Source organism: Lithohypha guttulata (genome assembly GCF_036872675.1).
Source record: "Lithohypha guttulata strain CCFEE 5908 chromosome Unknown scaffold_2, whole genome shotgun sequence".
Classification (NCBI taxonomy): domain Eukaryota; kingdom Fungi; phylum Ascomycota; class Eurotiomycetes; order Chaetothyriales; family Trichomeriaceae; genus Lithohypha; species Lithohypha guttulata.
In genome coordinates, this window is record NW_027042751.1 from 824,687 (window position 1) to 846,797 (window position 22,111).

At 48.5% G+C, this 22,111-nt stretch overlaps 7 protein-coding genes across 7 annotated transcripts; 6 read left to right on the plus strand and 1 right to left on the minus strand.

The window, feature by feature from the left end:
* Window positions 1-97: 97 nt before the first annotated feature.
* On the plus strand, window positions 98-1,327 carry SIT4_2 (sporulation-induced protein; the record flags this gene model as incomplete). Its single annotated transcript, XM_064896784.1, has 1 exon — window positions 98-1,327. The coding sequence occupies one exon, from the start codon at window positions 98-100 to the stop codon at window positions 1,325-1,327; it is 1,230 nt and encodes a 409-aa protein (XP_064755734.1).
* A 508-nt stretch (window positions 1,328-1,835) lies between these two features.
* On the plus strand, window positions 1,836-5,220 carry LTR64_002415 (uncharacterized protein; the record flags this gene model as incomplete). Its single annotated transcript, XM_064896785.1, has 2 exons — window positions 1,836-2,223; window positions 2,270-5,220. The coding sequence occupies 2 exons, from the start codon at window positions 1,836-1,838 to the stop codon at window positions 5,218-5,220; spliced, it is 3,339 nt and encodes a 1,112-aa protein (XP_064755735.1).
* Window positions 5,221-10,120: 4,900 nt separating this feature from the next.
* Window positions 10,121-11,294, minus strand: LTR64_002416 (uncharacterized protein; the record flags this gene model as incomplete). Its single annotated transcript, XM_064896786.1, has 2 exons — window positions 10,121-11,164; window positions 11,229-11,294. 2 exons carry the CDS (start codon window positions 11,292-11,294, stop codon window positions 10,121-10,123), a joined length of 1,110 nt encoding a protein of 369 aa, XP_064755736.1.
* Window positions 11,295-12,491: 1,197 nt separating this feature from the next.
* On the plus strand, window positions 12,492-14,108 carry VPS62_1 (Vacuolar protein sorting-associated protein 62; the record flags this gene model as incomplete). The annotated part of the gene is made up of 1 exon (XM_064896787.1): window positions 12,492-14,108. The coding sequence occupies one exon, from the start codon at window positions 12,492-12,494 to the stop codon at window positions 14,106-14,108; it is 1,617 nt and encodes a 538-aa protein (XP_064755737.1).
* A 490-nt stretch (window positions 14,109-14,598) lies between these two features.
* LTR64_002418 (uncharacterized protein) lies at window positions 14,599-15,762 on the plus strand (the record flags this gene model as incomplete). Its single annotated transcript, XM_064896788.1, has 1 exon — window positions 14,599-15,762. The coding sequence occupies one exon, from the start codon at window positions 14,599-14,601 to the stop codon at window positions 15,760-15,762; it is 1,164 nt and encodes a 387-aa protein (XP_064755738.1).
* Window positions 15,763-16,782: 1,020 nt separating this feature from the next.
* On the plus strand, window positions 16,783-20,007 carry GDH2 (NAD-dependent glutamate dehydrogenase; the record flags this gene model as incomplete). Its single annotated transcript, XM_064896789.1, has 2 exons — window positions 16,783-16,999; window positions 17,048-20,007. The coding sequence occupies 2 exons, from the start codon at window positions 16,783-16,785 to the stop codon at window positions 20,005-20,007; spliced, it is 3,177 nt and encodes a 1,058-aa protein (XP_064755739.1).
* Window positions 20,008-20,608: 601 nt separating this feature from the next.
* Window positions 20,609-21,820, plus strand: LTR64_002420 (uncharacterized protein; the record flags this gene model as incomplete). Its single annotated transcript, XM_064896790.1, has 1 exon — window positions 20,609-21,820. One exon carries the CDS (start codon window positions 20,609-20,611, stop codon window positions 21,818-21,820), a length of 1,212 nt encoding a protein of 403 aa, XP_064755740.1.
* Between the last annotated feature and the right edge of the window lie 291 nt (window positions 21,821-22,111).

Genomic DNA, 22,111 nt, shown 5'->3' on the forward strand with positions numbered 1-22,111 from the left:
CGTATCATATATCCTTTAGTAAACCGTCCCGACTGTAGCATCAGGTCGCCATACTCGACACTATCCACATAGGAACGTGGCCTTGAAGCAGCGGAATATGGCGCCAGTAGGAGGTGTCAAAGTGCCTATACCAGGTCCTGCACGCTTGAAAAGGTCAGCAGGACCAGATGAATGGCTGGAAGCAGCAAAGAACTGCAAGTATCTTTCAGAATACCACATGAAACAGTTGTGCGAGATTGTGAAAGAATTTATGATGGAGGAATCCAATATACAACCAGTCGCAACGCCTGTGACGATTTGTGGTGACATACATGGTCAATTCTACGACCTTCTCGAACTCTTCCGTGTCGCAGGCGGAATGCCTGGTGAGACAGCCCCAGAAGCCCCGACAACAATAGACAACATCATTACAGCTGCTGATATTGAACCTCCGTCCACAATAACCAACCCGAAACTGAAGAAGAAGATAAGGCTAGGAGGCTCACAACACCCGGATCCAACAACACCTTTGGAAGAAGTTAGTGACTCTTCCCTGGTAAATTCGACCGCCGTCTCAGAGCTAGGATCAGACCAAGATGCAGATGAGACCATGACTAGAGGAACAGAGAGGAAGCAGAGTGCCAATTTCGTATTCCTGGGAGATTACGTCGATCGCGGTTACTTCTCTCTGGAGACTTTAACCCTTCTGTTGTGTCTGAAAGCAAAATACCCAGAACGAATAACACTTGTCAGAGGCAACCACGAGTCGCGCCAGATCACACAAGTTTATGGCTTCTATGAGGAGTGTGTGCAGAAATATGGCAATACAAGTGTCTGGAAAGCATGCTGTCAGGTCTTCGATTTTATGACTTTGGGAGCGATTGTTGATGGGAAAGTGCTGTGTGTCCATGGCGGCTTGTCGCCGGAAATCAGGACGCTTGACCAAGTAAGAGTGGTCGCAAGAGCGCAAGAGATTCCTCATGAAGGTGCTTTCTGTGATCTTGTCTGGTCCGATCCAGAAGACGTGGAAACTTGGGCTGTCTCACCACGTGGAGCTGGCTGGCTTTTTGGCGATCGAGTCAGTCAGGAGTTTTGCCATGTCAACGGGCTGAATCTTATTGCCCGGGCACATCAACTGGTCAACGAGGGTTACAAATATCACTTCAAGAGCCAGGATGTCGTTACTGTGTGGAGTGCACCAAACTACTGCTATAGATGCGGTAACATGGCCTCAGTTTGTGAGGTGGGAGAGGATATCAAACCCAACTTCAAGTTGTTCAGCGCTGTCAAGGACGAAATGAGACACGTGCCTCCTTCGAGAGGTGGGCGGAATGAATATTTCCTATAGCCACGGACTGTGGTCCGCCGCAACGATCTGCAGAGTATATGCAGGATCACTATATTGTATTATAACAGCATGCATGGGAGTAATGACTTGAAGATTTTACGAGATTGGAGCTGGCGACCTGGTAAACAATCGTGCGTAACTCAAGATGTAAAGACTTATCGTCAGACAATCAGTATACGCAATGTGTGAGCTAAATCCGTATAACAATACTGTACATCACACTATGTATTCGTAAATTGAAGATAGTTGACCTGCATCGTGCCTGCCTGCCGGCCTGGCTGTGTCTGTTATTGCTTCAAATTGTGCCGAACAATTTCCGAATCTGTGACGAGCGTGACTTCCCTCGAAAGTGGCAGCCCTCTCCTGGAAATTCCCTCAACAGACAGATAGAACACATCGGCCTTGCCGTGAACAAGACACCTCGTCCATCACCCTTAAATCTTTCTTTGACTGAATCGCCCTTTGGTTCAGTCCCAGGTATCTGACCCAAGTTCGAGCAAGACTTTTTATGCAATCTGCGCCTCATCAGGATCCTCCAAACGCGACTTCAACGAACACTCACCCGTCCTATTCCACTAATCAGCATGGCCTTTCAACAACAGACCAGTTCTCTGACAGTCGCTCACAGGAGTCGGCTGTCAGAGAACCCACGTCGATCGACGATACACCCGACGACGCGTCTGTTGTATCTTCAGCAACGAGTCGAGGTCGAAGGGCAAATCTGCACCGGGTGAGCACTGGTCGTGACTCCCAAGAGAGCTCACCTGGCAGTCGTATCGACGCCTACGAAAAAGCAAACACTATACCAAGAAGACCATCCGATGGGATGATCTTTCAGCTTGTGCCTTCTTCTGGTCAGCCAGGATCAGGGGTCTCATTGTTAGACGTGCCAAATGGTTGGTCTTAACATTCATTACTTGGATCTATATTAACGTGCTACAGAGGTTCTTACGCATATTCTGTCTCACCTGCCACCAGAGTCATTGTCCTTGATGAGCCTTGTTAATAGTCGGCTCCATCGGCTTGTGACCACTCCACCTGCATGGAGAATTGCCTTCGCTCGCTTCTTTCCTGGCTCCGAGTCTTTAGAAACATCTTCAGCTGCGGGAGTTGCAGATGAGACACAGAAACCACACCGAAGAGCTTTCACGAGAGTGAGTGCTCTAGCATCATGGAGAAGCGAGTACATTCTACGAACACGCCTGCTTAGATCACTTACTCGTGGTCGACCTGCCATTCAGATGACCACAGATAAAGGACAAAAGAGCAAAGCACCGGCTACCGCGACCATTATGTACAATTCTGGCCTGATGTATCCTGGTAGCCACATCCATGCGAACTTTGGTGTGGGATTAAACAAGAAACAGCCACTTTTCGTTCACGGAGCCGTTGAACAGGGAACGGTCACGTCAAGTGATCCAGCAACCGGTAAAGCCTCTGGTTGGGGATTAGCTGACTTTGAGGCATTCAAACACTTTGCAGATCTCTATACTGGTGAGGCACCTTACGGCTTGGGTTCTGGTGACGTTGTAGGTATGACCAATGTCATGGATGTCAGCCAGCCTTTTGGAAAGCTATACGGTGAGGCATGTCCTGGCGGTAGACTTTTCTACACCAACACTGCTGAGCAGCGAGGTCGCTTTCTCATGGTCAGTTCACCTGCAAGCTACTCGGATGGTATTCCCGAAGTGAGCCCAGTCAATGCTGCCATCACCTCAGTCTGGCTTGCAAAATCAGAAGGTATCCTGAAAGTCACCAACGGTCTCTTCGGAGCTTTAGCTGGATCTTCTACTGGCGTACTCTCTGCCTATGCTATAGGCACCAACCCTGTTTATGACCGTCGATTCGACCGAGGCGAACTCACTGCACGATGGGCTATCTGTCCTGGCGTGCCTATTGTCGCGATCAGTGTCGACCACAAGGTATCTGCTAGAAGAATTGGTCGACAGCGCATTTGGGCTACTGTCCTGAACGCTTTAGGTGAGGTTTTCTACCTGATCAATCCTCCTATTCGCCCAGATACACGTGGCAAGCTATCCGAGTCAGAACTTGACCGACTGGCTTGGCAGACTGGTCGCACTACTGAATGGCAAATGCTTGAGTTATCTCGACGTACAGGCAAGAATGATCCCTTTCAGTTCAATACTATCGACGGCAGCTACACACCTCGATCGTCTAGTGCTGCTCAAGGCTTGAACCACTTCCAGCTAGAAGCCGAAGCCAAAGAATTGACCCAATTTCTCAAGTACAAGCCGAAGCACTTCCAGGCTCTCTGTGATGGCTGGGACATGCGTCGGTCCCTACTTGCCGACTATGGGGGTGATGATCACCATGGAGGAGGAGAGTCTGTCTTCGTGGTCAGTCATGGTGGTGAAGATCACTTGCCAGCTGCGATCAGAAGATACACACGCCACCGTACAAAGCTATTGTCCAGTTGTGACCAAGATGCATATCCTGCCATCGCTGCACCTCAACGGCAATCTATATTTGGAACACCATCTCAACGATCCAGTGTCATGTCGTCCCCGGGATACAGTGCGCCTCGTTCTAGAACTTCCAGCACTGATGATTTCGAGGATACTCTATTTGAAAGCTCTTGGCGCCTTTCGAACCACAGCTTTGGACCGCTCAAGACCATTGAACTTTCTGCATTAGCTGTTGACGACTCTGACTTTGCCGTATTGTCTGTAAACGAGGACCCTTTGTTGGGAATGTCTGGTGGCTCCGACACTTCATCTCCTATGACCTCGCCGTTTGGCAAGACAAACCTAGCTGCAACTGCCGCCGAGATCCCAGGTCATCGAGCCCGCTTGTTCGCTGTTGGCACAACCACAGGCACAATCATGTTGTGGGATATGCGAGCAGCAAGTCCACCAGCAGCTGACATTGTCAACACCATCGCACCAGTCCGTGTCATCTATACCCGGTCGCCACAGATCTCATCACTTGCGATGACATCCCTTTACCTTGTCCATGGTGGTAACGATGGTCTAGTGCAGGCCTGGGACGTGCTGGCTTCTACGACCGAACCTGTCCGTACTATCAATTCTCGATTCTCTGATCGTGCTCGACGACGCATGGCACAAGCTGACGCAGCAGTTCAAGATGTTGGCATCAATTACTATGCAGCCGGGGCCGTAATTCTCGATCCTGATCCAACCATGCTTCGTGGCATGGTGACGCTGGGTACACACCTCCGTTATTGGTCATTTAGTGCTGGAGCTGCAGACGCTTACAAGAGCAGGAAGCGTGGCCAGTTACGTCGTCGTTCCAACAGAGGCAGCACTTCTACGCCGGAGCAAAAATACCATCACACTGGTCGTGGTGTGTTGAAGGATATCATTGCTGATGAGCGCTTCGAGCTGGAGCATGAGAAGACAATTAAGCAGAAGGAGGAAGAACGACTTAGCAGCCGTTTCGGTACGGCTTTGCTTGGCGAGGGTATTAGCGAGGAGGAGATGCTTGCTTATGCTGCCTTGCTTAGTGAAGAGAGCTATACAAGCGACCAACTGAAGAGAAACACCAATCTACCAGCTACATATCCTTCTGCTAGCACAGTTGCACCTGCAGAAATAGACGACGAACTCGAGGAAGCTATTCGCTTGAGCTTGCTTGATACCGATATTGCTGCAGAGTCTCCGCAAACCACCGAGCACAACGTTCCCATCCGTTATGGGAAGAAGAGCAAGCAGAGAGCACCCTTGAGACAGCAGCAAAGCAGTCCACCTATGCTGGGCCGCAGCACATCCGAACAAGATATGGAATTCGCTTTGCAACTGAGTATGGCGGAGCAGGAGAGCCAGAGGCTGGCTGACGAATACGAATTCCCGACTCTGCAGAAGTCCCATTCTGGTTCGAGTGTAGAAGGCAAGGGAAAGAGCCGGAAACGCTAGGTACAGTATAGCTAGAGAAAGTCGATCCTTTGCATCTTCGTCTTTTGACGAACTGTTTGGTCGAAGAGTCGGAAGCGATTCTCGAAGATATGTATGGTGTTTCATTCTTATTAATGTCAAGAGCTACACGAGCACGCGATGGTCGAGGGTGCGGAAGCGGGACCTGGACTCATTGCTTGATCTCACGTGTTAGCAATCTTCATCAACCACCTTGATTATAGGGTCTTGAGAAATAAGATTTCAGCCACGCAACCATAACAGTTGGTTTTCCTGTTCATCATCAAAATTGGAGGTGTAGAAGGGGACGTATGTTTGGCTGAGGCGTGTATGCGTGACCGATTCACTCGCCTCAGTACGTATGAATGCCAGGGCTAAAACAAAAACGGGAATCGTACAATGATCACGTTCTCGTATCCTTTTCGGCAGTGTCGGTATGCTGTTGACTGCATTTTGACTGTGTGTTGAAATCATGTCAACACCATGTCGATAGCAAGTCAACCATATGTCGACACTGTGTCAACACCACGTAATATTCGTTGGTACTCTGGCAGAGACCACCTCTAAAGACTTTCCCGAGCCCGCACGGTCCTACAAGCTGTGTACGTATTAGAGCATAGTCGTTACAAAGAATGCATATGTACATATCTAGAGCAGAATAATCCGTGTCATTAGGAAGTTTTCGTAAAAGGTTGTGCTGCTCGAGAAAGCAAGATGGAGAGTTTGCGGGGTCTAAGCTGCGTGCATGTAGAACGGCTCTCTGAACGTAAGTCATGACGCAAACGGACGTAGGATGAAACTACTATGAGCAGCTTTTGGTTTAATCACGTACGGAATGTCCCTCTGTGCTGGGAGAAAACTGTGGATTATGTACCTGAGCTACACGACGCGCAGTCTCTCATGTCCTAGCAACAATCGTGTCGCGTTCACACCTACACGTACCGTCCTGGTCGCGGCTACGTATTGTCGACGAGTACGTGCGTAGAACATGATTTGAAGATGCTCCTGAGCAGTCAGGCATTACCAGAATAAGAGCTGCCTGGCTCGTCTATTTGAGGCAGCAAGCCACTTACGTTCCGCCGACAAGTGGGTCGAAGCACGCATCAGAGAAGCTCAGCTGGGTTTATCGATTAGCGACGCCCATACCCGGGCATTATGTTGGTGGGGTCATGGAGTGTATTGAGCCAGGAGTTTGATCCTATAACTTTTCTGGTAGACTGCTTCAGCTGATCCTGCCAGAGTCGTGTGGGTTGAGGAAGGCTTCTGCACTTCCGGCACGGGATGTGTGGATCTGGAGTAGGGGAGCGATGGTGAAATGCACATTTGCATTGTGATCCGCTGAACTTCCCCATGGGGAAAGCCTGGAGCAGCTAATCGCTTCGCAGGACGAGGTACTCATTCGACGATGACAGCGGGTCGATTCTTAGTGCAGGGCACTTGTATACATTCGATCTAGCGTTAGCAGAAAGGAGGTCATGGGAATGAATTCAGTGTGATAATATCCTTACCCTTCCCCTGTTGAGGCGAGTGAAAATCAGCAATACGTAGTCACTAGCTTTTGTGGTGGCTCAAAACACTGACAGCGAGCGGGAGTGATCGGCCGCCTTTTGTTCGATATTTCGGAGGATGGCCTACGTGAGACACAATACTCTGGGGAATCGAGCAGCAGCTTCGGATCGTAAGCCATGCTGACCGGTACGTTTGTAGTTCCACGTCATATGATTTGCTCCTGTTCTATACCAACAAGATATAGGCGATCGTGACAAAGAAAAGGATTCTCGTATGCCAGGCGAGACCGAAAAAGTGCTTCAGTGCAAGGGAAGTTCAATTCTGGGACGCTTTCCGTGATGCATGACGATTCCTTCTGATCTACATCGTGCTTGCATATCTTCGGAAAGTCGCAACCGCACCATTCGATGAGGCTCGAAAGTGTCAAACAACGAAGGATCGCAATGCTTTTCTGCTGGAAAACATTTTGAGGAGTCATTAAGTCGAGCATCGTTTCCACGTAAAAACATATTGCAACATCTACCCACGTAGTTAGAAAGCCTCTAATAGCATGGTGATATCAAAAGTGTACTACAATTTTGGGAATAGGTGGGCCACGTACTGAAATCGACCCTACTCACGCTTGGACACCAGAGGCCGCTGGCTGTTTTGTCAGGCGGACTCGCCGTTGTTGTGGGGCTGAGTGTATTCTCTCAAACGTCATCCAGTCGTATTTTGTGGTGGGTATGTAAAGTGTGCCGCCAAGCAAATGTCGAAGGGAAGCGAGCTTCTGCTCAGTACAGAAGGACATTGAAAGCACGAGTGGACTGACAACCGATGCCAACAATAACGAGGATGAGGCAGATGAGGTGCAGGAAGATGATCAGGCCAGAGCTTGCGCAACAAGACACGAGCGATGAAACCAATGTTTGACGTTGCGGATCAAGTGGGCAATGGTTACCATATTGAATGCCTAAAATGTCAGCTTTCACGTTATACATTTTTCGCGTGTTGACCAGCAATATCGAGTAGACCAGGCTTCCCCAGTTCCGTAAGCATAGCTGGCACTCGTCAATTCACGATTCAGTGCCCGAGAATAGCCGAGAAGTTCCCATTTCATCGCTTACTTGGGCAGCAACGCGAAAAAAAGGCGTATCTGTCTATTGAGCAGTGAGACTTTGTGCCTGACAATCATGTTCTGGTAAGCCTTGCTTCAGACCATTTTCGGGCTGCTCCACATGTCACGCTTGCGTTGCACGTCGCATATTGCTGTGACTGACAAACAAAGTATTCTTATCCGCAATTGTAGCCTGTACAAGTCGACATGTGTTAAATTGCGGGTCAAAGAGACAATTCTATGCTGACAACTCAGGGCATCAAGTATTGTTGAGGCTGATGGTGTGCAGAGGTCGTACTACGGAGCGCCTGTCGCACGATGCGTGTGGTAACACAAAGCCAGTATTCTCCTGTAAAACTTTGACCCAGTCGTGTGGCACGATCGACGGACTTTGTTCTGGTCCTTGTCGCTAGCAGTATACGAAGTGTAACACTCGCTAGCAAATCGTTGACCACACCTGTGAGACGTGGATTTGAGACAAGGTGCAACCAGGAGACATCAGTACTTCGTCAAGCTGTAGCATCGAGAGTAGGCCTCCTCAGTGCCAGGACTCGATAGATATTTAGGTGAGCAAGGAGAGGATTAGAATTGCTACATCGACGACGAAGCATTGAGCTAAGGGCTTGTGGAAAATCCGGCTCTGCTCACGAAGGCTTCCAGGTGACGTCCGCTTGGCATCCAGTAGACCGACACGAGGCAAGCAATTGGTCGCAGAAGTAAACGAGGTCGATGCCACAAACTCTGGAAGATCGATTAGAGGATATATGGCTCACTCCATGAAAAGATTGGTTATCATTTTAAAGCTCGGAAGACCAACGGAATGAGTCCGGGGTGTGGGCTCTACAAAACCTTCTTGCAACGTTCGCTTACGGTTATCATCCTTAGCGGCGGCCGGGGAACTTCATCGTGCTGCGCATTTAGATTCTGGTCATGGAAGCACTACGATGTATTTCGGTTTCAGCTGAAGCGTTTTGAGCTTCTTAGTCTCGATATATGCCTCAAAGGGAGCTACATAGCTTCCCTTGCCGTGAAACGCAAAACTCGATCGCATTCCAGAATGTCGTCTGGCCAGCATCTGAAAACAGGGCCAATGTATTATGCCAGAACGCGCCGCTCATGGTAGCTGAACAACTATTCGTGTTCGTAGTGTTGGCCAAAGCTCTACCTATCATCGTTCTCAGTGATCGAAGATGCAACGATACAGGTCATCATCATTATCCTCGCAACCTGCAAGCCATCACAGTGACAGCGTGGGATGTGAACAAATTCGAGCAATGAGAATTGCGATCGGTCTCCTTGCCAATGCAATTTAGGCTTGGTAAAAAGCCACGGACCGCAGACACGTACCCCATAGCTCTTTAGCGCCCCCAGCTACCACGGGGGATGTGCCAGGGCCCCATACTGGACCTTCGTGTCTGTAAGTCCTCCGCATATGGGTCACAGTGGATATTCTTGTGACAGGCCTCATGTCAGGGTCATTTCAGACAAGGAGAAGTTGGAAACGAATGAATCGGATGTCGAGTATTCGGGACCGCGTTGACCGCTCATTTAGAGCTTGGGCATCCGTGTGGTATGAAAACGATCAATTTATGACATTGGAAAAGGACGATAAATCGAGCAAAAGCAATAGCTGGTATCTCGTTGCGGCGATTTGACACGGCATTGCTCCAGCACATTCGGTCTTTCCCAAACAAGGAAAATTCCTGACATCCCTTCCTGCCTAGCTTTCTGAGATATTTCTATACTTTGTTCCTGGCCTTGCCTCTTCCAAATTGTTTGCTTCTTTCCCTACACAACTACAGTTACTTGTGAAAGTCCCTTTCCAGTTTTACATCTCCTGTTGAGCTTGTAAAATCAGAACCACACTTTAGTTACAGGCATTCTCTTTGATTCAAGGGATAGTGAGTGTACTTGTCGGTTGTGCCTGACTTTTGCTGACCTCAAGTCAGACCCTACTCAGCAAAAACCGCCATGCCTTACATGATGGAAAGATCTTGCTATCGATCTTCTGTATTAAGCTCTGAGAACTCCTCCTCCGAAATTCACAAAGCCGTGGCATCACGACCGAAACCAAAATACATCGATACCGATCGTGATGAGGTCTCCGAAAGCCACCCACCGCCTCCACCACCAAGTCCAGTCTCGTGGCGAAGAGACAAGCAGGACCGCAACTAGGGCACAAAAGAAGTCCTAACAAGTTCCCAGGAATTTGGCACCTGTTGTGTCTGTGCGACAGTATTCCGTACGACGTAGACGATTTGATCTCGAGCTATTGCGTTAGGGCGTTAGTGTTTTTCTTCAACCATTGTCGTTGTTTGCTACTTCGGGATTTGGGCCAAGAGGCGGAACATAATTTGGACTTTGGAGTCTACTGGAAACATCAGCTGTAATCATTCCGGATTGAACGTCAACTTCCACGTCAATCTCATGTTCAGCATCAGTATCATGCAGCTCAAGCTGCGAAGACGTATTCTGTGGTATTGCTGGAGCATCAGGTGTGCCGTCCTGCAGAGACCGGTCATTGGTTGGACACCGAGCAAGATACATTTTTTCAAGCTTTCGAAATGCTTCACCATCACCTCTGACTGCTTTTCTGTTCAGTTCTTTAATTTCTTCAGGCTGCACAGAGGCCGTTGAGGCGATCTGACCTGCAACCGACATCTTGTCGCTCACAGCAACCAACACATTATCACTCTCGCCACGATTCTTCTTGATTTTCATTAGCTGCTCGAGAAAACTGGCCTGTTTACGAAGGTCTGCATTAAGCTTTGCGTTTGTCCTTCTGATTGTGCCGAGGCTTTGGCCCGGACGAGGCACGTTCGCTTTGTTGTTCTCCTGGCTGGTCTGTGGTGCTGGAGTGACTTTAGCAGCCGTCCCGACAAGCTTGATTCGAGAGGTACCGATCATGTCAAAGTCAGATGTAGATAGTAGAGGCTCAGACAGTGGTGTATCTTGGTCCTGACTGAAGAACATTGTCGTACCCATCATGTCTGTCCATTTGCAGCTGAAAATTTGGCCCTGGTAGGATACGATGGGGTTGGCAGTATGCAAATCTAATACTTGCAAGGTGTGCTGTCGGGACATAGTATCATCTTGACCTTCGCCCAAGCTGGGTGAATTTTGCTCTGGGTCTAGGTGCTCTTGTTCAGGTTGGTCGTCGTTTCTGTCTTGAATTACTTCGGCCTGGTCGTCAACAGTTGCATCGTTTCCTGATTTTGCTGATAATTTCCTCCGCTTTGAAGCAGGCTTGTCCGATATCTCCTTCAATTTCTTGTGGCGGTTTGCCGTAGTTGATCTGATTGTGCGATTGACGGTGGTTAGATCCAGATCAATAAGAAAGACCTACCTCGTGTAAGAATGTATTATCTTAGGCTAGATTTTTGCAGCAGTCGTGCCGCTAACCCACCTCAGTCTCGTTCTCGTCGTATTCGTACTCCCACTCCTCGTCTGGCGACCTGCGTTCTGAGGCCATTCAGTCAGATCGATTTCCGATCTCGATGTGCATTGATTATTATTTATTGCGCACGACAACTGTCAATTACGTTTCAGTCTACTGTGCATGTGGTCATCTGCTCAAATCATACAAGATAACACGGCGACTGCACAATGCGTTCGAGTACACTGATATATGGGCATCTCAAAAGTCCTCACGTTTGCTTGACTATGACATGGCTCAATAGAACTGGAAACACCCACTCCAATTTCCATAATGCCTGATTTGTGCCTTATCTCTATGCCTGGATCAGGCAGTAGGATCAAGCTACGATCGCTTCACTCGGCAAGTAAGCTTCCCGAACGCCTAAACCACAAACCAATGATGGAGCATAGATGGAGCACAAGGAAGATCTTCGAGAGAGAAGCGGGCGCTATTTGTGCCAGGGTCGCACTTCTCCAAGCCCGCTTACAGTTGTGGCTGTCATCTTCAGCAACACGATGTTTCTACGATAATTGGTCATCTGAGCATCAGAGATGCTGAGAATATGGTATAGGCTCAGCTTGTGACGAGATTACCTTGCGTTTGTGTTTCCATCTGCTTGCGACCCTCAAAGACCACTATAACGACGGGGCTATTAAGGTCGTTTGCCTCAGAAGCGGTATATGCTTGTAAGGACATTTTAGTATTAGTAAGTGCTTCGTATCTCACCTTTGCTATACGTGGTATGTTTCGGAACCCGCGGCTCTTTGAATAGAGAGAGTCTCCAGAGGTGGGACACAAAACGCGCGCTTTTGAAGACTTATTGTCAGCACTCCCTCGTTCCATATCACGTTCAGTGAAGCTGATCCGCAGGCTTCCGCATCGACGATAGTAGAATCCCGTCCTCGATTTACCTTTGCGACAGCACGAGGTTATGAATATGTTCCAAGCTTCGAACATAGCTAATGGTTCTGCTTGCTTTATTTAGTGGAAATCTCATACCACCATAGTTGTCCACCGTACATATCACCTACTCAGCCTTCCTCGTCTCTTGCCTTGAACCCTCATTGCGGACACGGAATTCCGTCCTCCCTGGATGGCTCGAAGTTCCCCACGGTACAGCTAGACCGTCACGAGAGTACGTCAGATCAAGAGGCGAAACAACGGAAAGGGAAAGAGACGGAGGCATTCACTGAGATATGGCATGACCCTACAGACAACCTCGAAAGCCCGAAATTATCAGAAGCACAGACTATGAAGCAAGCTAAGACAAAAGCTACGATTGGAGCCCTTGCGACTCTGATCTCATATGTTTCCTTGAACAGCTGGGCTCACGCCTATCATCCCGAGGCATTTATCTGGTCACCTCAAGATCGAGAGAATGCGGAATGGGTAGCAACATCTAACTCCTGGCTTGACAGAAAGGCATGCCGCTGGCTCGGAGTCTGTGGGGGTTCACATATACACTTCTCGCGGCAGCCAAACCAAGCACTGGTCTCACATGAGCCAGCTCTGAAGCATCCAGGGAGTGAAGGCAGTGACGACTGGCAGAATGCCTGGAAAGAACCCACGAATACATCAAAACATTGGAATAAAGACGAGAAGACGTTACGAGAAATACCAGAATATGTCTTGGAATATGCCCCATTAGTGCATCTGTTTTCTGGTGAACGATATTGGCCATGCGATATAGCTGAACACTTGTACCACGTTACGCCTGAACTTAACTACACAGCCATACAGTCCGGATCTGTTCATCCTGCGTTGACTGATTTGAATAAGTATAACGAGTACCATGGTGGGGGATGGGTATATTTGACCAGCAACGACAACCCGGAAGAATATCCAGACTGGCTAGGAGGACAGAAGAACATTCCAAGTGTACCAGAAGAGTTAAAGGACGACTTCAGTGGTAATGACGGCTGGGTTCATCGACCTGGCAGGACATATTTACAGGGCATCAAAGACGTCATAGCGGACATGAAAGAGTGGTTCGGGTCTGATAGCGACAGTGCTGCCGATCTGAAGGAATCTGCTACTGCGGCCAAAGAGTACGCGCGGCTCCTCCTAGAGCAAGGGTATCACCAAGAGTTGAAAAGAAAAACGGCTGATGAAGATCCAGAAGGTCGATTTCGAGGAGGTCGAAGTGAAGCGCCAGCTGTGCTAATAGCTATCGACAAGGGCCACGGAGTCGTCGATGCGTTTTGGTTTTTCTTCTACAGCTTCAACAGGGGCAATTCAGTGTTCAATGTTGTTTTTGGCAATCATGTCGGAGACTGGGAACATACTGCTATTAGGTTCCATCATGGCGAACCTAAAGCTGTTTTCTTCAGCGAACACAATTTCGGGTCAGCTTACAGTTATGATGCTGTCGAGAAGATCGGCAAGAGACCTGTTATCTACTCTGCTACTGGCTCTCATGCCATGTATGCCACTCCCGGGCTACATCCTTATGTTCTACCATGGGGTGTTTTGCACGATCAAACCGACAGAGGGCCACTGTGGGATCCTACGCTCAATTCGCATGCATTCACTTATGATTTCGAGAAGGACATCTTGAGAGCCTCGAATATCACACCACGCGCTCCGACGGGTTGGTTTCACTATGCAGGCCGCTGGGGGGACAAGTTATATCCATTGGGTGACAAGCGCCAATACCGTTTCGCAGGACAGTATCACTATGTCAGTGGACCTCTTGGGCCTAAGTTCAAGAACCTTGGCAGGAAGAAGATTTGTGGTGGGCCAGACAGACAGCCTTGCATCATCAAACATTGGTTGGGGGGAGAATCCAAGATAGGAAGATTGCAACACAAAGGAGAGGAATCTGATCTTTACACTGAGGAGGAGCGTCATCTTGGGATATCGCAATAGGAGCCCTGGTGCACTGATTGGACATTTATTCTGGATTTATGATACCCTATACCCATTGCGCGATAGAATCACGACTGTATTACTAGCATAGACAACAGAAGCTATGTTAAATAAAACGATGCGTCCATACAAACAGCAATAATGCTCTTGCTCAAATTGTCCTGAAACTTCCCCAGGATTCCGAGTCGTGCCAACGAGAGCCAGGGAAGCCTTTGTGGCTAAAGTCCGGAGTCCATGGGCTCCGGTGCGCCACTCCGAGTTGACCTCTTTCATCATCTCTTTATGCATGCGGCAACCTGATCGATAACATGCATTTCCTGGATTAATACGCATCTCATTTTCTGTAGCAGCTGGATCTTGGATAGATCTATATCCTGAAATTGGATCTGATCGTCGCAGCTGTAATCAAACCGCGACAATCCAAAACAGCACGTACTACAGGCATCAGTCGACACAATGCATCGGTAGCGTCCGCCTGATCTCTGCTTCCATGGCTTCGACATCAGCGGCCGCATTGGCTGCCACATCCGTCCACGCCCTTGCAAATGGGACGGCGCTGCTTGCGACCTCGACAGTTGCTACCACCTTCCCTACCACGTCGATGAACGGCACTGCTCCCGATGGACGTCCCGCAGATACAGGGAAATGCCAATTGCTGGGGCCCTTTGCTATTCTTGTACAGGGAGCGTTAGGAGCACTCGCTTTACTGTCGTTGGTATTCAAGAGATGGCGAGAACGACCACAAAGGCCTGTGAAGATATGGGCCTTCGATGTGTCCAAGCAAGTCTTTGGGACATTGCTGCTTCACATGGCAAACCTGTTGATGTCCATGTTCTCCGCAGGCGAGATAGAAGCTCAGCTGGCAAAGGCTGCTGCAAAAACAGTGGGAGCAGGAACAGACGATGACTGGAGTCCAAACCCGTGTTCGTTCTATCTACTCAATCTAGGCATGGATACGACAGTTGGTATCCCAATATTGCTCCTGATATTGAAGGTCCTACACATCGGTGCTAGCAAGACACCTCTGGCGAATCCGCCAGAATCTATACAATCTGGTCATTACGGCAATCCTCCGAGGGTGTCCTGGTGGCTCAAGCAGAGTATATTGTACTTCGTTGGTCTATTGGGTATGAAGGCGTGCGTTTTCTTCATCTTTCAGCTCTGTCCATGGATTGTGGTAGTGGGAGACTGGGCCTTGAAATGGACAGAAGGCAACGAGGCTCTGCAGATTGCATTCGTAATGCTAATATTTCCTCTCATCATGAACGCCTTCCAGTACTACGTTATTGATGGCTTTATCAAGAAAAAGCCGGAAAGTGGTGATAATGCATCACAGCATTCTCGCGCCGAATCAGATGGTGAAAGAGGAGGCTTGTTGGCTGGCGACGAACACAATCAAGCCCACGAGCACGATGACAACCACGGAAACGTGGTACGTGAAGACTCGGCTTCTAAAGCCGGTGTTCGTGCAAACGCAGCCGAGCCTTCGGATCGTGATGGTAATCAGGAAGATCAAGACAAGCAACAACACGACGAGAGTGATCAATCGAGCAGTAGCTCTGCGACAATTACGGAGCGACAAGCCGATCAGCAAATACGGGCATCCAAGAGCTTGAACCTACAACCTGACGGCTCGCCTTTAACAGGGACGTAGGACTTGAAGTTGCGACGTTTTTGGATAGCGGGCCGTGCTCTGAATTTCGTTGTAATTATGGCTCTCTCCTTCAAACAAATCTCCTTTGCTCTTGCCCTCTGTTTGAGCTTGTTCCGATCCTCGGTGCTAGCTTGATTGGGTATTATCTACCAGTGCCAGTGACGGACTCTACCCCTGTAGCACGTTCCGGCGTCGTGGCGCTCTTGAAAGCTGCGGAGAATAAAATTCATTTCTCTTACCCCCAGCTTTCCCCGGATTGCTACATTTAACTCTGGGTTTACCTAATTACTCTTCCTTCGAATGCCGTAACCCAGAATACTTGGGCCATTTGATACAGTCTGCGCTAGAACGAGAAAATTTGTGATCAAGTGTTCTTCATTTGAGTCTTTTATGATCCAATAATGATCCGCCTGTAGCCGTGATGAGAACCATGCGCATTTGGGACGCATAACCAGGGCTCGAGCTTAAGACAATGCTCCATTGTGCTTGTACCAATAGGCACTAGCTCGAGGCGTACCTGAACCCAAAGTGACGTTTTAGTGGGACATTTGTTATGGTCACGGCTCATGGTTGGCGATGCGGTGTTCCAATGTTGCATAAGTTTATGAGAAAATACTTCTCCATGGTGAAGATGTTTCTTGCCTTTACGCAACTCAAGAGGAGCAACGTGGCTGCTGAGAATCTCAAGAGATATAGAGGCAGGGGTGCTTGTGATTTCTGGGTAGCTGCATAGATAATTACACAAAATCCTGTTCCTGACAATCCTCCTCGAACTTGTCTTTCACTGCTTCAACTCCCAGGCACTTTGTTTCAGCTTGGACGAACGTGGTGCTTACCTCTTTTCGGTGGCCGTACCAGATAAGATCTTAAGTACAGGTGGCTTGTTGACGGTGAGACGACCCGATCGAGCAAGATATCCGTACAGTATTGTCCTGTTTCATTGTTGCTCTGCACAAGTAGCTTCTACTACTACATGATATAATCGACGCATGAGCACGACCATTGAGCAAATTTTAGATCATGGCGCAACCTCAGGTCAACGGGACAGCTCGTCCGCAGAACAAACTGGTGGAACAAGTCATTCGAACACCAGATAGAAATCCTTCACCACAACCTACATTGCTAGGAGTACCAGGAGCGTCGCAATCTAACCAGTCCCTACACAAGATCTTAACAGATCATGGCTCTGGATACGTGGCTCCTAAGTTCGAGGGTAAGAAGCAGCAGATGGAAGATGGTAAGTCACAATGTCTACCATGAGATTCACGTGTGCTGACCAGAGTAGTCATGGACATCATAGAAGAGAAGGGCTTTCTCCCGACCGAGTTCGTAGCCTCAGAAACCGAGTGGTTTTATGGAGCCTTAGGGTTTGACGACATGTACTTCGCAACCGAGACCGTCGAGGCAATCGCTAGCAATATACTTTCTCTGTACGCAGCCAAACTCGCAGCATATGCCAGAGATGATAAGAAGCTGGAGATCAGACTACAAAAAGAAGCCTCAGATCATGCAGTGTACATTGACACGAGCAAACCGGGTATTTCAATACTCGAGGGTCCAAGATTTGAACAGAGAATCGACGAGAAGTACATTGACGGCTCAAAACCTTCGAGAAGCTACAGAGTCGAGTCCTTCCGAGCCTCCAACGCCTTACCCGAGAACCCTTCCGAGTCTCTGCGATGCTATTTTGTCTACCAGTGCGATTTCAAGGAGCCTAATGTTGGTCCAAACGAGACGGATCTCGAGAAGATTGGCGAGCGACGATTCTTACAAAAAGCCACAAAGAAGACCAAAGAGATCTACCAAGAAGTCATAAACTATGCCGTGGCACGAACTGGTCCTGTCATTGAGATGTTCGATATAGAGGGTACTCGGGAAAAGAGGATGGTTATAGCATATCGTCAAGGTTCGGCCATGGGTATCTTCAGTGCTCTCTCCGACCTGTACCACTACTACGGCGTTACCAGCTCAAGAAAATACGTCGAGCAGTTCGCCAATGGCATCACCATCATCTCGCTATACCTCCGACCCGCCGAAGGTGTTAGCACAAAGCACCCACCGATCGAGGCTGCGATACATCAAATTATCAAGGAGATCTCATTGCTCTTCTGTATCCCTCAGAACAAGCTGCAAAACCAGTTCGCTAGTGGTAATTTGAGCCTGCAAGAGTCAATCTACGCTCACTGCGTACATGTCTTCATACAGCAATTCCTGAACAGACTGGGCCCAGAATACACATCTCTCGTTGCGGCGCTCAAAGGCGATACGACTGGCAACGCTGAGTTGCTTTCCAAGATCAAGAAGCGGTTGAGGACTGAAACTTTCACAGCAGAGTACATCCTCGAGATCCTCAACAGATACCCGGAGCTCATTCGGATTCTGTACCTGTCCTTTGCAGGTACCCACTATGTACAGACACGAGGTGATCGCGATGATTTCATACCGACTCTCAGCTATCTGAGGCTTGATGTCAACCAGGTCAAGGACGAGGAAACCATTGCCGAAATGATCTCAAGAACTGCAGCCAACCAGCACGACCAGATGGTCATGTCATACTTCCTCATTTTCAACAAAGCTGTGCTCAAGACTAATTTCTACACACCTACTAAAGTCGCACTCAGCTTTCGTCTGAAGCCCAGTACGGATTTCTTGCCAGAGCAAGAATATGCCCAGCCGTTATATGGCATGTTCCTGGTCATCGGCTCCGAGTTCAGAGGATTTCACCTTAGATTTAGAGATATAGCTCGAGGTGGCATCCGAATAGTCAAATCGAGAAATCGCGAGTTTTACAACATCAATGCTCGGTCACAATTCGACGAGAACTACAATCTTGCCAACACTCAGCAAAAGAAGAACAAAGATATTCCAGAGGGCGGCTCCAAAGGTGTCATCTTGTTAGACTACAATCACCAAGATAAAGATCGTGTTGCATTCGAAAAATACATCGACAGTATCATGGATCTGCTTCTACCACCCACTAGCCCTGGTATCAAAGATCCTATCGTCGATCTGCACGGCCAAGAAGAAATTTTGTTCATGGGGCCTGACGAGAATACTGCTGGACTTGTGAACTGGGCCACAGAACACGCACGAGCAAGAGGTGCACCATGGTGGAAATCGTTCTTCACCGGCAAGAGCCCAAAGCTTGGAGGTATTCCTCACGATGCCTATGGTATGACCACCTTGTCGGTACGAGAATACGTTCTAGGTATCTACAGAAAACTCAACCTCGATCCTTCCAAAATCCGAAAAATACAGACAGGTGGTCCTGACGGCGACTTGGGCAGCAACGAGATTCTGCTGAGCAATGAGACATATGTTGCTATTGTGGATGGTTCAGGAGTCCTTGTCGATCCGAATGGTTTGAACCACGAGGAGCTTATCCGTCTGGCGAAGAAGCGAGTCATGATATCCGAGTTCGATGGTAGCAAGCTATCTCCACAGGGCTACCGTGTACTTGTTGACGAAAAGAACATCGTTCTGCCTGATGGTGAGAAGGTCAACAACGGCATGGTATTCCGGAACACATTCCATGCTCGACCTGGTCATCTTTACGACCTATTCGTGCCATGTGGTGGTCGTCCGGAGTCGATCAACCTTGAGACCTGTCGAAGCCTTATTCAGGAGGGCAAGTCGACAATACCTTATATGGTGGAGGGTGCCAATTTGTTCATCACGCAGGATGCCAAGTTACGCCTTGAGAAGGCAGGCACAATCTTGTACAAGGATGCTTCGGCAAACAAGGGTGGTGTTACGTCTTCGTCCCTGGAAGTGCTTGCCTCGCTCTCATTCGACGACCAGAGCTTCATCGAGAACATGTGTATCGGGTCTGATGGCACAGTGCCTGAATTTTACCACACATATGTCAAAGAGGTACAAGCTGTTATCCAACGCAATGCACGACTCGAATTTGAAGCGATTTGGCGAGAGGCAGAGAAGACGGGCAGACCTCGATCCGTTATCTCTGACGAGCTGTCCCTGGCCATTACCAAGCTGGATGAAGAACTTCAGCATTACGAAGAATTATGGTCAAACATCGCCCTGCGAACATCGGTGCTGCAAGAAGCACTGCCACAAACACTACTCAACAAGATTGGTCTGGAGAAGATCTTGGAACGAGTACCAGACAACTATCTGCGAGCTATTTTTGGAAGCTATCTGAGCTCAAGGTTTGTGTATGAGATGGGACCTCAGCCAAGTCAATTCGCATTCTTCGAGTTTATGAGGAAGCGTATGTCTGCTTAACGCGAAAGCTATGCAGTCACATTGATGATAGGTTTAGGCGTGTGAGGCGCAGACATGATGTCCAAGAGGTGAACAGTATTGCTGAGACTGCCAAGTGTTTCGGATATGGGTACTGGCAATCGAATAGATTGAGTTTGTGCCACAATGGCTGCTTGAATAGACGATTCAAGGCAACTTGTTATGCTGCATAAGACAGCCATTCTTGGTAGCTTGCAATAATGTGTTCCGCTGTTGTCACCATTTCGATCGTTTCTGCATAAGGTTGTAACTCAACGTAACTTTAATAGGCAAAAAGTGACAGGCAGGAACGAACGTGCTTGGTCCTTTTCGTCAACCCGGCAAATGCCCAATCGACCCAACATGATATACACCACAGCCATATATTCGACGACTACGATAGTATACCTAGGACTGCGTGCAGTATGCCAAGGTCGCGATGAAGACAAGACAAGGATATTTGTGCTGAGCAAGTGTCTAATTATAGCCCTAAGGTACATGGACTCCACCCTGCGTCCATACACACTGTGTTCACATATAATACTCAAGAGACGGTGAAATACTTGCATAGCCAAAGTGTGAGAGAAAACCCACGTCCACAATCATGACATCTCTTCACGACCTTCCCGACGAACTCTTGCGGCTCATCTGCGAATATGTCCAAGAACACACAGCTCTACGCGATCTGGGCTTGGTGTCGCGAAAGTATCATGCCATCACATTACCGTACATATGCAAGCATGTAGACACCCGCAGGATATCTGTCCCACAGCTTATCAATTGCCTGCACAAGAGACCTGAAGTTGGACAAGGCATTCACGCGCTTGACATAGGCGACTGGCCAGCCTTGAACGATAGTCAAGATCAGGTAAACAAAATTTGCACGAATGTGCTCGCCGACAGGAGTACCTATGGCAAGCATCTATCATCATATATCAAGAAAGAAACGAGCACCTCACGTATGCTGTTACGAGCTCTGCTAGTGTTAACACCCAATGTTGAGGTAATCAATTTCCACATCACTCCTTACAACACCTTCTCTTACACTACAATGTGTGCACTGGCCTCCTTTATCACATCATTCCAATTCTTGGAAGAGATCAATGTATCTCACGAAGAAGGAGGTCTCGAGTTCAGCATGGAGTTGTATTGTCCTTTGTTGAATATAGCGCGAGCTCTTTCAAAATTGACCATCTCAAATTGTGTATATGCGGAACTAGAAGATCTTCCAAGGGGAAGCTACCCTCATCTGCGCGAACTGAGGCTGAAGTCTGTGAAGCTTTATGGACCTCAGCTCATATGGATCATGAGGGCATGCTCTCGCCTAGAGATCTTCGAATATGGGACAGATCATGATACCAAGTTCTGGATGACACCACAACAACTATCTACGGCTCTTCAACCCGTGAAGAATTCCTTGAAGACATTGATCATCGATCTGACAGCGCAAGACAAGCTTTTCCGGGGCATTGACCCAATCAAATCTCTTCGCGAGTTCACTCAACTCGAAGAACTTGTTCTCTCGCAAGAGGACATCGTCGATAATACAAACATACAAGTTCGTGAAGAATACCCAGACCTTATCAGACCATTCTTTGTCACCATGCGAAATCCTATAGCTGACAAACTGCCTACATCACTACGAACCTTGCAAGTCAAAAACACAGACCAGACGTTTGACTATGAACTGGGCAAGCTTGCGATGGTGGTAGAGTCAGACCTGCCGCATCTCAAGCTGATCAGGGTTGATCACGACTTTGGCGAGGATGCGGAAGTAATGTTCTCCTTTGTCGGGGTGTTTCTGCAGCTCCTCTAGGTATTAACGTCGTAACGAGCAGCCTGGCTCCTTCGTCCGCCTCTATCGGCGAAATTTATTGTTGTTTACAGGGCACCGTACGGACATATACCTCGTACATCTCACGCAAAGATATTTTGTGCGGCGAAGATTTCGCAGGGATCGGAATTTGTTCAGCAGTAACACTTCAGGCCAAACAGGACCTATATGCGAAACGACGATGAACATTTCGCCGACGTATCGTGAGTTTTTGGATGCAACTTGGCAGTAACGATATTGGTTTTCATGGCGCGCAGATAGCGAAGCCGGAAA